Source organism: Diabrotica undecimpunctata, chromosome 1, assembly GCF_040954645.1.
Source record: "Diabrotica undecimpunctata isolate CICGRU chromosome 1, icDiaUnde3, whole genome shotgun sequence".
In the NCBI taxonomy this organism is placed as follows: domain Eukaryota; kingdom Metazoa; phylum Arthropoda; class Insecta; order Coleoptera; family Chrysomelidae; genus Diabrotica; species Diabrotica undecimpunctata.
The window spans coordinates 198,360,050-198,377,172 of NC_092803.1; the positions used below are offsets into that span (position 1 = coordinate 198,360,050).

At 33.8% G+C, this 17,123-nt stretch overlaps 1 protein-coding gene across 1 annotated transcript in view; it reads right to left on the minus strand.

The window, feature by feature from the left end:
- Positions 1-8,964: 8,964 nt before the first annotated feature.
- Positions 8,965-17,123, minus strand: part of LOC140436978 (neural-cadherin-like) — an 89,528-nt gene continuing 81,369 nt past the window's right edge. The window contains exons 8-10 of the mRNA XM_072526174.1: positions 13,490-13,672; positions 12,331-12,520; positions 8,965-9,146 (exon numbers count right to left, since the gene is read on the minus strand). Coding sequence (XP_072382275.1) covers positions 8,965-9,146; positions 12,331-12,520; positions 13,490-13,672 — 555 coding nt within the window. The remainder of the gene's footprint in view (positions 9,147-12,330; positions 12,521-13,489; positions 13,673-17,123) is intronic.

Sequence of the window (17,123 nt, forward strand, 5' to 3'; positions counted from 1 at the left end):
ATAAATAGAATAACAGAGTGAAGCCCGATAGGAAGAAGAAAGAGAGGCAGACCCCGAAGATCTTTCAGAAATGAGGTGGACGAAGCAATGAGTAGAAGAAACCTACAGGAAGGGGACTGGCTAAACAGAAAAAATTGGAGAAAACGGTTGAGTGAAGGAATACAGTGTAAACTGTGGAAATCCTTGTATATATATACGAAAAATTGGATACCTCGGTCATATTCTGGGAGAAAAAAAAACGCAATCCCTCAACTAATTATCCAGTTAGTCATCATTGTGTGAAATTTTGTTTAGGCGTTATATGAACTACCAATGTGTTATTTTCCGTCGATCATCGAAAAGAATGGATAAAGGGCACTCAAAATATAAAATATACCAAAATATTTCGTTTAATACACTCGAATGCTGGACTATAAAAGTACCTTTATTTACTTTAACTACAAAAGTAGAATGTTCGACGGCCCCGGGGTCTCTTTTTGTGGATAACAAAGTTTAACTGTAAACTCTACAATAGCTATAAAAAGTTGACGAGTTTGCTTTCAGGAGTATAAAAAGAACCATCACTAATCCCTGGAATGTATTTTATAAAAAAAATGTTCTATTCACCAAGATGCTCATAATTTATTAAAGCATTGCTAAGGATGTCTTTATAAATCAATTTTGGTATAGAATATACAAAAAAGTTACTTACTTACTTACTTAGTCCTAAGCCTTTCTACCGTTAGGTGTAAGGCTGGTGGGGTTAAGATTTGCACTGTTGTCTCCATGCTATCCGGTCTTGTGTTAGATTTCGTACACTTTCCCATGTCAATCCTTTCTTCTCAACTTCTTTTCTGATTTCGTCTACCCACCTAACTCTTGGTCTTCCTCGTTTGTTTTTCCCTTGCATTCTCGTTTCAAACACTCGTTTTGTTAATCTTTCATTCGACATTCTACACACGTGTCCGAACCATCTTAGTTGCCCCTCTACTATTTTTTCGTTTATTGGTTCTAGTTTTAGGTTTTGTCTGATTGTTTCGTTTCGTATTTTGTCTGTCCTCTTTTTGTTTGCTATTTTCCTCAGGAACCTCATTTCCATAGCATTGACTCGAGATTTTTGTCTCCCAGTCAATGTCCATGACTCGCTATTATACATGATTGTAGGTCTAACTACTGATTTAACGACTGCCGTTTTTACCTTCTCCGGTATTTCTTTTTTTCCCAAAAATGTTGTTTTCATAGTGTTAAATAAGCTTCCTGTTCGTCCCATTCTCTCATTTATTTCCATGTCTTGTTTACCGTTTGATTCAATTATTGCTCCTAGGTATTTAAAATGTTCCACTTGTTCTAGTTGTTTTCCGTTTAATTGTATTGCGTGTGTCTTTCTCTTATTTGAAATTATCATTGTTTTTGTTTTCTCTGTATTTATTTTCATATTTATGTTTGACAGTTCTTCTTCTAGGATTTCAAGGTTGTTCTGAAGGTCTTCTCTGTTTTCTGCTATCAAAACCATGTCGTCTGCGAATAGAAGCTCTGATAGTTGAGTCTGTTTCATTTGCCAGTATCCTAATATTAGTTTTCTCATTCTTCTCTTGGCTTTCTTTATTGCTGTATCCAGTACCACTGAGAACAGCAGTGGGCTCAACACGCATCCCTGTTTGAAGCCTTGACTTGTAGTAAATTCTTCGGATTCCTCGTTGTTGGTTCTCACCGTATTTGTATTATTATTGTACATATCCTTTATTACATCAATTGTTATCCTGTCAACTCCTCTTTCCTTTAATGTCCTCCATACGTCCTTTCTTTGTATTCTGTCAAACGCCTTTTCCAGATCAATAAAGCATATATGTATTTCTCTATTTTTATTGATTACTTTCTCACTTATTTGTCTTATTGTGAATATGTGGTCTTGCGTGCTTCTGTCCTTCCTGAATCCACATTGTGTATCTTCCATAGTTGGTTCTATTTGGGTTTTTATTCTTGTTTCTATTATTCTTGCGAATACCTTCCCAGGAATACTTGATATAGTAATACCTCGGTAATTATTACAGTTTCTCTTGTCGCCCTTTTTGTGTATTGGTAGTATAATGTCTTTCTTCCAGTCCTGTGGTATTTCTGCTCTTTTTATGATATCATTCATTAGTTCTTTCATGCTGTCCACTCCCTCTATTCCCATGAATTTTATCATTTCCGGGGTGATATCATCCTTGCCTGGTGCTTTGCCTAATTTAACTCTTTCAATTGCCTTTTCTAGTTCCTCTGTTGTTATGGGTTCTACTTTTTGTTCTTCATTAATTTCTTGTATCTCCACTATGTTGTCTACGTCTGTATGAGTTAGCTCTTTGAAATGTTCTCTCCATCTTTCCATTATTTGGTTTTCTTCTGTTATTACCTTTCCATTCTTGTCTTTTATATTCGGCATCATGTGTTCTTTCTTTTGTCTGAGCTGTTTTAATGCGCCATAGAAGAGTTTTTGGTTTTCTCTATAATTATTTGTCATTTTTAGTCCAAACTTTTCCCATGACCTTTCTTTTTCTGCTTTTACAGCTATTTTAACCTCTTTTCTTTTTTCTTTATATGCCTCATAATCTTCAGGGCGCTTTGTACTTAGATATCTCTTCCATTTTTCTTTTTTGTTCTTTACTTTCCTTCGTATTTCGTCCGTCCACCATTCAGTTCTCCTCATGCTATTATTTGCTATTTTTGTCTTCCCGCAAGTTTCCTCAGCAGCTATGATTAAGCTGGTCTTGAGATTTTCCCACTTTTCCTCTATACTAGCAGTTTTTGCCCTACCTTTCAAAATATTGTCTAATTTTTCTTGGAATATCTGCTTATATCTTTCTTCTTTTAATTTGTAGCTTTTTACTTTTTCATTTACTACCTTTCTCCTCTTTTCTTCATTTTCTTTTGCTGTTCTCATTCTCATTATTACTAGATGATGATCACTGCCAATCTCTGAGCCTCTTTTGACTTTCGTGTCTTGTACTCTTTTCCATTTGTTGCTACTTACCAAAAAGTAATCTATGATTGATTTTTCATTTCTACTTTCTTGTACTCTCGTGTATTTGTGTACTTTTTTATGTTTAAATTTTGTATTTGTTATAACAAGTTTATTCTCCATACATATTTCTATTATTCTTTCGCCATTTTTGTTTAGTATTTCTTCTCCTTCTTTTCCCATGCATTCCTCAATTCCATTGTTATTATTTCCGACTCTACCGTTTAGATCTCCCATTACAATTATATTTTCTTCCCCATTGTCAATTTGCATTTGGAGCTCCTCGAAAAATTTATCCTTCTCTTCCTTTTTTGCATCTTCATTTACTCCGTAGGCTGTTATTATTGTCCATATTTCCTCGTCTATCAGTTTCATTTTCAGCGATAATATTCTCTGGTTAACATATGTTTCTTCTATAACGTATTGTAGACTATTCGGTGCAATTATTATCCCTACGCCTTCTTTTGCTCTCTCCTTTGCATCAGCTCCTACCCAAAATAACCAATATCCTTTGTGTATCCTCTTAAAACCTCTTCCTTTCATTTTCGTTTCCGTTATTCCTAATATTTCTATTTTTTGTCTGATCATTTCTTCTACAAGTTCTACCTCTTTTCCATTGATGCTTCTTACGTTCCATGTTCCCATTTTTATCTCTCCTTTTTTCTGCGGTATATCTTTCATCTTCTTTCTATTCTCATCCTTGTTTACCTTTGCATCGTGCTTTTTCCTATCGTTATTCCTATTCGTCGCCCTGGTCGTCATTGTCAGATCCTTTCCGTTGCTTTGGTCGTTATCAATGTTCCTCGTGTGGGTGTAGTTTTCTAGTTTTTTGGATGTTTTTCAAGTTCCTTTTTTATTTTGTTCCATCTCCATTCTTCTTGGTTTACTAACACCTTGTTGTAACCAATTTTGACGTCTTTGCCTTTCTCTTTTTCGTTTTTTGCAAAATTTCTTAGGTGTTTCTGCTTTTCTTTCTCTTCTCTGGTCAAGTCATCATTGATGAATACTTTCTCTCCTACGACGTTTTTTAGTTTATATTTTTTTGCCATAATCTCGTGTTTTTCCTCTTCATTTCTTAGTTTTATTACGCATGTATTCTCGCCTATTTTTTTTACTGTTGTAGGTGTAATATCAATTTGAAGATGTTTATTAAAAAGTCCGTTTATTCTTTCTTTTAGGCTGCTTGGTTCATTTGTATCCATTTTTAGACCATTTATTACAATGTTGTTTTTTCTTCTATTTTTTTCGATTATTTCGACTGCTTTTTTCATTTCTTGTAACTCTCTCCTTATTTCTGAATTCTCTTTTCTTATATCCTGATTTTCTTTTTTTAATTGTTCGTTTTCTACTGTCAGTTTTAGTAGAGCTTCGTTTGTTTTGTTTTGTTGGTCTTTAATTTCTCTTATTTCAGTTTTTATTTCTTTCTGTTCTTGCTTCATATCTTTTTGAGTTGTGTTCATTTCTTTCATCATTATTAATAACTGGTCTAATTTCTCAGATTCAGTTGTTTGGCGTTTTGTAGGAGTTCTTGGTGTTTTTTTGCTGTTTACAAAAAAATCTATATTTTCTCCTTTTCTTTTTCTTCCTTCATCTGTAGAGTATTCGTCGCTGTCCATTCTTACAATATTTTCTTTGGCCTTTTCTTGTTATTTCACTGTTTATCTCCTTCCCTGTCCTACACCGCGAAAAGAGTCGTCGACCAGTCAACCCGTCGAATCTCCGACCCTTATCGGTGTTTATATGTGGGTCACTTCTACCGAGTTACTTTTCGTTGTAAGTCCCGTTTTCCGAGTTTTCTTACAGCCGAAAATTAAAACGATATTTATTCACCAACGCCACTTTGCCGTCGATTTTAGTGTCGATTACAAAAAAGTTAATTAGAAAAAATGTAGCAGATGATATTCTTCTATTCTCCAGGCTTAGATAATATACCGAATTCTGCATACTACATCATAAGCGTAGTAAGGTACGCCTCACAATCCCTAACATGAACGAGACATTCAAATCATGGCCCTCATTCTCCGTAGCTTTCGGGATCAAGCCATGAGGACAGAGGGTGCTAAGAGTCTGCGGAGTCTAAACCGCTACCGAAATAAAAGCGGAGATTGAAGGAAATGTGCCAATTGTTACGTTATGTGAAGTTGGTAGATCAGACGTATATAATATATATAATAAAGGTCTGCAATTTTTAGATTGTTAGGCCAATAATTACATCTTAATATTGCGTTAAATATATATCTAAGGATTACTATACCCTTTTTTGGTTATTCTTTTAGCATTTTTGGTGTTATTAGGTCAATTCCTGGTGACTTTTTGATATTTAGTCTTAAGATTTCTTCTTTAAGTTCTTTGGGTGTTGTTAATTTTATTGGATTTACTGATGGTTGTTCTGAGTTTAAATAATTAATAACTTCTTGATCTTCTTCATTGTTGTGTGGTTGGAATACTGTGGTTAAATGTTCAGCAAATAATTCTGATATTTCTTTATCGCTTCTTGTCCATTGGTTCTGTGTGTCTGTGATTTTTCTTACTGGTGGCGATATTGCTTGAGGTTTTAAGGATGATTTGATTGGTTTTCATATTGAATGGTCGTATCTATCAAGTTGTGTCACATATTTTTTGACTGACTCTTCTCTTGCAATTTTTAGTTGTGTTTTTAATTTATTGGTTAAGCGATTTTAAACTGGGTTTTTAATTTCTAGTGGAATATTTATTCTATTCTCGATTTTATTTTTATCTGCATCGTTCGGTGTCGCTTCTTTTGCGGCGTTTTGTCGTAAGGTTGTTAGTAGCTGCTTCTATTTCTGAAGGGCTTCTTAATCTTACATTTAGTTTAATGTTTTCATCCAGTATTTTTCGGTAAAGGTTCTAATCTGTTCTATGTCCATGCAGTTTTGTTGCATTGTTGTATTCGTAGAAAGAATGTTATTTGCATACGAGTTGGTATGGTTGGCATTTGGTCTTACTGTATTGGGTATAAAGTTTCTGTTACGTGCTTGCGACATATTTTGGCGATGATTATATGTAGTTTGTGCTATATTTGTATTTCTATTTAAATTACGATAATATTCGCATCCTTCATAGTTAGCTGGGTGATCTCCTCCACATAAAGCACACGTAGCTGGTGTGTTCTTGTTCTTTTTACAGCTGTTTGTACTGTGCTGCCCTCCACATTTCACACAGACATATGGTCTATTGTAATATGTTTTTGAATGGCCATATAATTGACATCTCATACATTGTGACCCATTTTTGTCAGTTCTTCTTTGATATCTTCTGTTGCATGTGAATAGTGAAGGTATTTAATTACGACTCTATAGGCCCTTTCTTGCTTTGGTTGATATGTGTGATGAATAATGTTGTTCTCTCTCATATATCTTGATAATTTTCTGTAGGTATATTTCTGGATCGCTACAAATTATTTTGACTGTATTATTTGCCATAGTACTGGTTTCCTATTGTTCAGCTTCAGCTATTTCTGTAAATTTTTTCCTCATTGCTGGGAAGTCGCTTACACCGTAAACAAATATTGGTGGTGGTTTAGGTTTTCTTGACGCTGTTTCATTTTGATTGGTTTCATTTTCTTGGGTATCCGTTAGGGTATTATATTTGTTCGATAGTGTAATGGTATCATCTTCTTTGTCTGTTTCTACATTTGATCTGATTTTTTTTGCGTTTTGTAGTTTTAACTACTTGCCATGAGTTTTTTGTTGACATATTTGCACTTTCTGGTTCGTCATCGCTTGTTGATGACATTCTGTAGTATTGCTGGCTATTTCTGTTAAGTATATTGCTGTTATGTGGCGCGTTTTGTTAATTTATATATTGTTCTTGATTGGGCGGAAATATCATATTCGTCGAAGAATTGGTGGTTGGTTGATTTATTTGCATATTGTACATACCTGGTGTTTGTGATGAGATTTGTGGATAACCCTGTATATTGTTGATTTGTGATTGACCCTGTGTGTTGTTTGGAATCTGCGTTTGTGGGTAACAATTCATTTGGTTTGATGGATACTGGATTGGTAATGGCTGGCTGTTTACATTTTGCATTTGTTGGCTAACTATGTAGTTATCGAATCCTGGTCCATTCCCCGTTGGAAACATTATAAATAAATTACTGAATTGTTTTTAAATTTAATTTGATGAGTTTATTGTTTTTAAGTCTATTACTAAGTGATTGCTTTTTAATCACTTAACATTATCTGTTCAATTCGAGAAAACCGGTCGCATGTTGATAACGGAGAACCATTTAACGTCCGCTCGGTTTGGAGTATCGATGTGAGCTGACATATAATTGTCGCTCGTTATCAAATCAATCCAGACTTATAGAACTGGTAAGAGAAACAGAAATCATAAAATAGGACCTCATAGTCAGTGAAGTAAGACGGAAAAATGAAGAGCTATTGGAATTAGCGTCAGGAAACACATTCTACTACCGAGGCACATCAACAGATAGAGCAGGCGGCATTGGATTTCTAATTAACAAGAAATGAAATCAAAGAATAGTAGAAATAACTAGTATCTCAGATAGAGAATGATGATGATGATGATATAACCTTGAACCATTTGAAATAGGTTAAAATAGGCGCTACTTTGAATTCCACTTAATTTACCATAGAGTTTAATTTTATCGCAGCTCGCAATTTTGTTTGAAATATTTTTAGAACGTGTGCACGAAGTTTTAAATAAACAAAAGATACAAGAGTTTCATTTTAAATTAGATTAAAAATACTTATTCAGTATTTATTCAAAGGTTGAAAGAGTAGCCCGCCCTTAACTATTTTAATCAATGTTAAAAACAAAGGATTATTGTTTCCTTGATTTGCACTAAACAACGTCGAGAACTCCTCGAAATATACATTATTCAAAAGCCCGATTCGAGTGTCGTTCGTAACAAAAGTGTAAAACAATTCTTAATCAAATTTCAAACTTTTAACAATTAGATTCTTTTTAAGCTCGAAACGTCAAGGGTCATTGTAGCCCAGAAAGAAATTTCAATTTTCATTTCCTGTGTCTCTACAGAAAATGACACATAAAGCCCGGGAACACAGCATAGCTCTTTAGCGTAAAGCTATCTTGATGGATAGTTAAGGGTTTTGCTGATGCAAGTAAAATATGCCCTCGGATATTTGTCCTCGGGAATTCAAAGGAAACGTAAAATATTTCGACATTTATCTTACGACACGTACCTTACTCCTTGGCTTAGTCGAAAATGAATAGTATGGGCTATAAACGAACAATTTGACAACATGACGTATTTCGACTGAGATGCAAGTATCTGTAATAGAATATACTAAATATATACAGGGTGAAAAATGCGTGATAGGACTAAACAGTTCACTCATTAACTGAATGTTTTAAAAATTACATGAATTTAAGAGCATAGGATAAAGGATATCCAGAGAAAGAGAATGCTTGGACAAGAGTAATAGATAATTAAAGAAACCATAGCATGTCCTCGATATTTAACATTTCTTTCTGTAATTCTTCTTATTTCTCGAATTAAACCGTTTGTTCCAAACAGAAAAGCACTTTTCTAAAATTATTAAGTCAGTTTGGATTTTTAGATACAACCCTCTGTGTATTGTTAACTTAATTAAAATCTCCACATCAATGTCAGTTCAACCGTGTACAATCCTTTTGACTTTATGTAGTTTTAGGAGGACTCTGAGGAATATCCAGTCCTAAAACAGACTGATTGGGACACCTATAAAAAGTGTCTCGAAAGAGGTGTGGAGGAACTGAATACGTCGCTCAAGACAAAGGAAATTCTAGATAGAGCCTCATAGCAACTTCAAAATGTCATCATCAGTTTCATCAACAGCTATTTCATTCATCGCCTGATGTAATACACCCTTAGGTGTGTCCATTTATTTTTATTAATTGTTTTTTGCATCTAGTCGTGACCAGCCATTCGCTTAATGTCATCAGTCCATCTGGTTTGAGGTCTGCCTTTACTTCTCTTGTTTGCTCTTGGTCACCATTCAATAACTCGCTTCGTCCAACGGTTGTTCTCCATTCTTTCTATGTGTCCTGCCCAGTTCCATTTTAACATGGTAATCTTTTGGAGTACATCTAACTTTTGTTCGTCTTCTTGTTTCTTTATTGGACTTGTGTTCGCTGAGTTTAATGTTGATCATTCTCCGTTCCATAGCTTTCTGAGTCACTAAAATACCATAATAAAGGCATAATAATGAAGGTGTCCATTAAAACAGAAGACAACCACAAGGGATGTTCTCTGGTGCCTGCTATAACAAGAAGTTGGCTAAACTTAGAAAAAGGGTCAGACAACTCTTTAATTAGGGCAAAATGTACAGGTAGCTGGGACTGCTCCAGAAGGGTCCTTACCAAGTAAGGACTGCCCGTGCTGTGGTCTCTGCTCGTGGATGACCTGCTTAATAAATTTCATGATTCTGCTTTTACATCCCAAGGTTACGCAGATGACCTAGTTGTATAATTAGGGGCAAGTATGACCAGACTATATCTAGTCTCATGTAAACTTCCTAACGAAGGTAAAAGTTGGTGCTCGAAGGAGGGCCTAAATATCAACCCCATCAAAATAACTTTAAATCTAGGGTAACCATAGATCAAGAACTCAACTGGAATAGACATGTCGAAAAAATCTTATCCAGAGCCTTGGTGGCAAGTTGGTCCTGCCGCAAAACATCAGGAAAAACAGCTAAGACCAAGCTGCAAAAATTGCAGCGGCTAGCTTTTCTGGGGGCAATGTTAAAATGCCCCACTGCAGCTCTACAGGCCATGCTGAACCTTCCTTCCTTGCATTTATGCGACGGAGGCAGAAACTACCATTTTAAAACTATGAGTGACACAAATAATGAAACCAGGAGATCAAGAGCCATATAAAAATCTTGAAAGAAATTTCATTGGATTCTAACGACAGACAGACATATGCTATGCTAGTCAAATTTGACTTCGAAGCACCCTTTGAGATGGTCATAAAACATCACCAGATAGGTGAACAGGTTGAACCGAAACTTAAAGAAGGTTCACTCGTATGGTATACAGGTAGATATAAGTTAGATGAAAGGGCAGTAGTGGGAGTTACTGAGCCCAATTTCAGGCTATCCAAATATTTTGGAAATGCCCCAACTATCTTTTAGAAAGAAATATGTGCTATAGAGATTAGTGCCTAAGAATGTCTCGACTAAGACACTCGTAGGGCAAAAGCTTTATTTTATCAAATTGTCAAGCCTCCTTAAAAGCTTTAACCTTTTACTTGTAAGTCAAAGTTGATTTGGGACTGTAAAACATCCCTCAAGAAGCTGACAGAATGCAACAAAGTAACTTTGATGAAGTGACAGGTCAAAAGGGAATTCTAGGAAATAAAAAAGCTGACAGCCTTGCAAACGAAGGGGCTAATACCATATTCCAGGGTCAGAATCCTTCTGTGGGCTATCGAAAAGCCACATCAGAGAAAAACCCCCGACCTATGAATTTAATCAACTAAGATTACATTGGTTTAAGACACCAGGACAAAGAAACGAAAAGAAAAGAAGCTTAAAAAAGTGTCACCTACTGCAACCAATCGCTTTCTCGAAATGAGTTATAAGATATCAAAATGGTCACTGGCCTCCTCACTGATCATTGCCCTCTAAGATATCATCTAAAAAAAATGAGCAAATCAGATAGTCAGAGCTGTCGTTTTTGTGACAAAGAAAAATAAATGTCAAAGCTAACATTATGCAACTGCGTAGCACTGTTCTGCAAACAACTAAAATTAAAATATCAACAAAAATAGCCAAACACATAAAAAAAATATATATTAAGAACAACAACAGTCAAAAGAAAAAGCACTTACACAGTTGAGTATACAAACTTAAATGTGGCGACTGCCCAAAAACTTACATTGGTCAAACTGGTAGTTCTTTTAAAAAAACCTATAGCAGAACACAAAAGGGCTTTCAATAATAAAAAACAGATTCTTGAATAACTAAAATTAATTTAAGAAACGCTAGTTTCACTGTTTTATTTATAAAATAAATTTACGTGAGCGAAGTTCCCAAGTGAGTATCTAAAAAATATATTTCTTTACGAAATCGTGTAATTAGACATTCAACATAGTGTTAAACGGTTGCGCCGCTACTGTCTCTTTAAAGTGTTCTGCTGTTATTAGGGCTCTATGTCTTAATCCCGATAGTCTTTGCACTTCTCGTCGTGCTTACCATTATACTTACACCTTGAGGTGCAAAAGCTTTAGTAGCGGAAACAGAATCGCTTTGGAAGTTTATCGTTGATTATGTACATAAGTTGGTAGTTGGGAAGATTTTGTCTTTAAGTCGAAATTGCAGGTGCAACTATTACGGTTAGAGTAATGTGGATAACTTTGTATTTCCGGTATGTACCTTGGTGCTAAATCTGCATCAAAATTTACAAGGCAAATAGATTAATTGAGTATTAGAATACTCAGTATATTGCGGATTGGGTATTGTTTATTGCCGAGCGCAAAATAGTTTTATACGAAAACTGTTTCGGATAGAATTTCATGAATTAGATATATAAGTGTGTATAACAAACACTTGAGCTGTTGTTTGAATTACTTCAGTTATTAGTTAAAACAAAGTAGAGGCATTACTATGTTGACTCTTAGGCATCACAGAATTTTGTTGAGTGTTATCTTATTTGATTGACAATGGCCGGAAGGTAGCTGCAAAAATTCGAAGAAAGCTAAAGATGAAACGAGAATATTCCTGTAAAGTAAGTTTTGAACTTATCATTCATATCTTTATGTATTCTTCTTTTCCACATGACTATATAGGGTAGATAAAAGAAGTGATGGTAGATGACAAGAAGGACGCTCAAGAAGTACAAAAAATGATCACCAACGATCGGAAGGTTACTGTCGTGAATAATTCTGTACAATTATTTATAAAAGGAAGAATAGATAAAGATATAACCAAAAAGTTCTGCACTCATTCTACAAAGTAGTCATCATATTATCATCTTTAGCATTCTGATTATCATCAACAGCTTCTTATAATTCTTGAATCACCTTCTGGTCATTGTGAACTACTTTCTTTCTAATGTGAACTAATTTCTTTAGCCACCGGCTTGTTATTGCCAATCACTTCTTGCACTTTTTCGGAGATCCAAAGTGAGTGAAGGACACCTACGGTCTTTTGCGTATAGGCACTAGAAGGAATAATTTCCAAATTGATCCAGTACCTCACCCGATACACTATTAATATACTACAGTTTTTATAACATGATTTAAAACTTTTTTTGAATACGAGTATATATGAATATTCACACATGTTCCACAAGAAACTAATATATTTATTACAATATTGTAAACTAAGTAAATTTGACTTATAGATGTATGAGGTACTCACCTGAATTGGGTTCGTTGTCGCTGTTCGGCCTGGCTGACGGTGCTCCATCTCTAGCTTCAATTTCCAAGGCGTAGGCTCCTTGCTTCTCTCTGTCGAACACTACTTTGGTAAACACTTCACCTGTTTCTTTGTTGATTTCAAAGAAGTCTTTGCCTTCGTTACGAGGAGAATCCACGATGAAGTAGTACACCTGAAGAAAAGTTACCCATTTTATTACTTTATTACTTTAGAAACATTAGTAAGTTTGTCAGAAAGATGACAAAATTAAAACAAAAAAGCTACAGAGTTTTGCAAATATATCTCTTGAAAAGACTCTTATGGTATACTAACCGAATTTAAAACTGAAGTTAAGATATCTGATATAGTCCAGAAAAAAAGTGGAAATGAACTGCTCAATCATTAAGTAAAGGTAGGTATGACCATCCTCATGGTGGCATCCTAATTCTCTCTACAAATAATGATTGCGGTAACAAAGTATGACTTTCTGTTAAATGACGTCTTCTTTGAGTTTTTCTTAGTATAAAATACGAAACTTAATCTCTACATTCTTTGAATTTATAGATCCCCTGACACTTTTACGGAACTATTTTTTTTAACCTGCTAAATTTGTTAGATGACCTGCCCAATATAAGCAGAAAAAAAATGCGATTTTGCTTTTTTTACATAAATAACATCCATAATTTAAAAATCGATGAAAACTTTTCGATGGAATAACAAAATAAAATTAAAGGACCAAAAAAAAAAGCCCAAAGAATAAATGGGAAAAGGACCACAAATAGAGAATACTAAAGGCTTATTAAGACAAAGGGATAGTCAATATACAACAACAATAACAATAAGATACAACGGCCTAACGTACTGTGACACTCCGGACCTACTATTCTTCATTTGACCATTAAAACTCATCCAGCTCGGACTTCTTGATGAGATTCCAAAAAACCTTAAGAACTGGCTATGCATATGTCCTGATACTTCTGTTTTTGTCTATTCAAGTTCTGCATATCGCAGTCTTACAAGGACTTTGTAAGATGAAGAGAAGTCAAAAATGTATTAAAAAATAGAAGAAAATAGAAAAAATTATACGGAGATCATCCAAATAATAAACTAGAAAGGAAATGACTCCTCTGAATGTTTTAAATAATATAAAAGAATAATTTACCTGGTTGTTGGGAAAAGTTCCGTCCTTATCGATGGCATTGACTTGAGTAACTTTGGTTCCAATTGGCTCCCCTTCCAGTACCGTTTCCTGTTCTCTTTCGGTGAACAGCGGAATTTCATCGTTTACGTCTTCGAGTTGGATATACACAGTTGCTTCAGAGGCCAGTTGTTGGGCTCCATTATTCTGTACAAAAATTTAAACAAATGTATTACTTTTTTCCATCTACATTATGTATGTTAAAGGAATAAAATTAGTTTTGATATATAGGAAGTATTTACAATAAGATATACATCTGTAGATAACTTTTTCTTATACTTATTGATGGTTTAACGTTATCAGTTACATTACAATACATGACATGTAGACTTTTATATAGTCAGTCGTTCTTTTTTTCCTGTATATCGGATTTGCACTGTTTTTTTTATTTCATATTCGAAAGTTGTAAATAATATAAATCTACAACTTAGACAATATTAGATTATTATTATTAGAGATAGAGATGTCTCGTCTTCTCTCAGCTGATCTCTCTTTCTCTCAGCTGATCTCTCTTTCTCTCAGTTGCTCTATCTTTCTGTCATCAATCTTTGTTCTTACGGAATATACTGAGGATCCTGAGATTATATTAATGAGAGTGGTATCAATATCCTTTTGGACTGCATACAGAGTTTGTGAGTGGCATGTGTAAAGCTGCTTGATTTTAACCAATTAATTCTTAGCGTTACGATTATGTAACGGCAAAGTGGTGCCATTTAAATAGATCTTCTATCGCCTACGTCACAAATTTTCAGTTGAAAATAGATTAATTTTTTGTCAGAAGATGCTAGTGTTTACATTGTTGTAAAAGTGCGCTTTTATTAGAACTGTTTTGAATCTGTGCCTGGATAAAATATAACGAAACAAATAAAGCTTCAAATAATGGACTTCGTTGATAAAGAGTAAGTATATAAATCTTATTTTATATAATAAAGTTAATATTAGAAAACAAATAGTATAAGAAAATATAAATACATATTTTTAGCTTTTCAAATAGCTTTGATATTTTTTCAAATAAAAAGTTGTTCGGTTAAGAAATTTGTTTTGTTAGAAAAAAAAACATGATATTTTGTACCAATATATCATATGTTTTGTTTTCATTGTATGGTATTTTTAGTAACATTTTTCGAAGTATTAGTATACAGAGTGTTTATACAACTTTAATATTTAAATTTTGAAATTTAAAAATGAACTATGTACCTACTAAGTTGTTTTTTTTATATTTCAGTGGCCTTGCTGTAGTTCTTCAAAAAGGCCTGACTGTTCAAGAAGCTATTAATATAGCCTTTGGAGAATACGACAAGATAGATGATTCTAGAAAGACGATTTTGACAATTTTTGAGCAAACGTAAGCTACTTGCTGATGCAGAAGTTAGAACATTACACCTGCTCATATGGTGTATCCAAAAGTTTCTGAATCCCGGGAAATTTCACATCTAACGAGAAACAATTTCCTGAGTCAGATTATCACTGTTTGAAAACATATCAATTGTTGATATACTCGAAATGTTCATTGATGAAGAAATTCCTGGTACAGGAAACAAACAAATATGCTACTTTCATCAACCTACCCGACCCAGGAGTCTCGCCAGAGGAAATGAAATGTTTTATTGCTATATTGATTCTAAGTGGTTATAATAAGCTTGTCAACAAGCGTATGTATTGGGAGCAAAGTCTTGACACTAGAAATGAACTTGTATATAATGCTATAAGACCCAACAGATTTGAACCAATTTTAAGGCTTATTCACTTTGCATTCTAACGCAAATATTGATAAAGGTGATAAGCTCTGGAAAATACGGCCATTTATAAATAAAGTGAAGGACATATTTAGAAAGTATTTTGTTCCTGAAAAAGATCTGGCTTTCGACAAAATTATGGTCAAATACTAAGGTAAACAGAGCTGCAAGCAATTTTTAAGAGCCAAACCCATACGATTTGGTTATTAAGTCTGGTACCTAAATACAGTGATGGGCAATTTGATTGATTTCGAGATATATTAAGGGAAATTTATAACTCCTGATATTGACATAGAAAGAAACTTTGAAAACTTGGCAGCATCACTGGTGAAAATGATAGAAGAACTACCTGATAATCTGAAATCTTTTTTATTCTTATTTTACTTTGACAATTTATTTACTACCTTTAGTTTATTGTCTTATTTACATTTGAATGGATACGGGGGCAAAGGAAAACCGTTTAACTAGGAGCTGTCCTTTATTAGCTAAAAAAGATATTCAGCAAAAGGAAAGGGGATACTATGAAAGTACTATTAGTAAAACGAATGCTGTACTAGTATCTAAGTGGGTCGATAATTACGTAGTTTGCATTGTTTTAAATAAATATGGCATCAATCCAATAACAAATCTTGGACGTTATTCGCAAAAGGAAAAAAGACACATAAGTACAAGTTAGCAGACCATCAGTACTTGCAGAGTATAACAAAAAAATGGGTGGTAGTAATCGAATGGATCAGAATTTTGAACAGTTTGGGATTCAAATTAGAAACAGAAAATAGTATTGGGCATTGTTTACAGGACTTACATGATAGGATGGAATACCTAGTGGATAAAACTCCAAAGGACAAAAAAGACGTTGTGCTGGAAGATTTTGCAAAAGTTTAACACGAACGATGTGTAAAAAATGTAACTTACGTCTCTGTATTGATTGTTTCGTTACCTATCACACAAACCAAAATTTTTAAATTCCTTTTTCATTAATTTCAGTTTTTAAATAAATAGATCTGTTTACAAATAAATTTTGTATTTTTTGCACCCATTAGCTCCTAGCGTTACAACATCATATACCGAGTGATTTGTAAATTCGAATGCGTAATTTCATTTATTTTTATGTTTTTTAATAACACTGCTCCAAAAAAATATTAGCATCACATTAAAAACTGCGAAAAAATAATCTGGGCACTAATAGGTTAATATCTATTTACCTAATTTTGTTTAATAAATTGAAGAAACTGTAGAGGTAAGTCTGTCTAATATTTGTCAATTAACAATATTTTAAACATGCGAAAAAAATAAAAAATGTTCAATTTTTCAAAAAAGAATCGAAAAATTCAAATTAAAATAGTAAGTTTTTGCGTTTTTTCATTTTTATGTACTTTTTTAAAAACTTGGGTAAAGTAGATATTTTAACGAAGAAAATGAGCCTTAGCAGAAGTGAAAGAACACATTTCGCCATGGAATTTGTCGTTGAAAAAAGTGGTATTTTTCGAAAAAACACAAATATCTTCAAAACTTTTAAATTGTTTAGTCTAAAAATAAAAATTGTAATAATTAATAAAACATTAAAATATATTTTCACCTTTTTTGTTGTTTTTTTTACGCACAACAGGCCGTTAAGGCCTAGGGCATTTTTTTTAAACATAATCCTAATATTAACTAATTACAATTATTTTACGCAAAACTTTAACTTAAATGTGTATATAAAATATTCTTAGCTACTCTGAAGAACCTGGTGTACAATATTTCTTCATTCTATTCTATTTTGTGTTTTTCTTTTTCAGTCCCTCACCTTCACGTGTGTAAGGTCTTCCTCCACTTTACTAATCCACCTCATTCTGGGTCTACCTCTTCTTTTGGGGCCG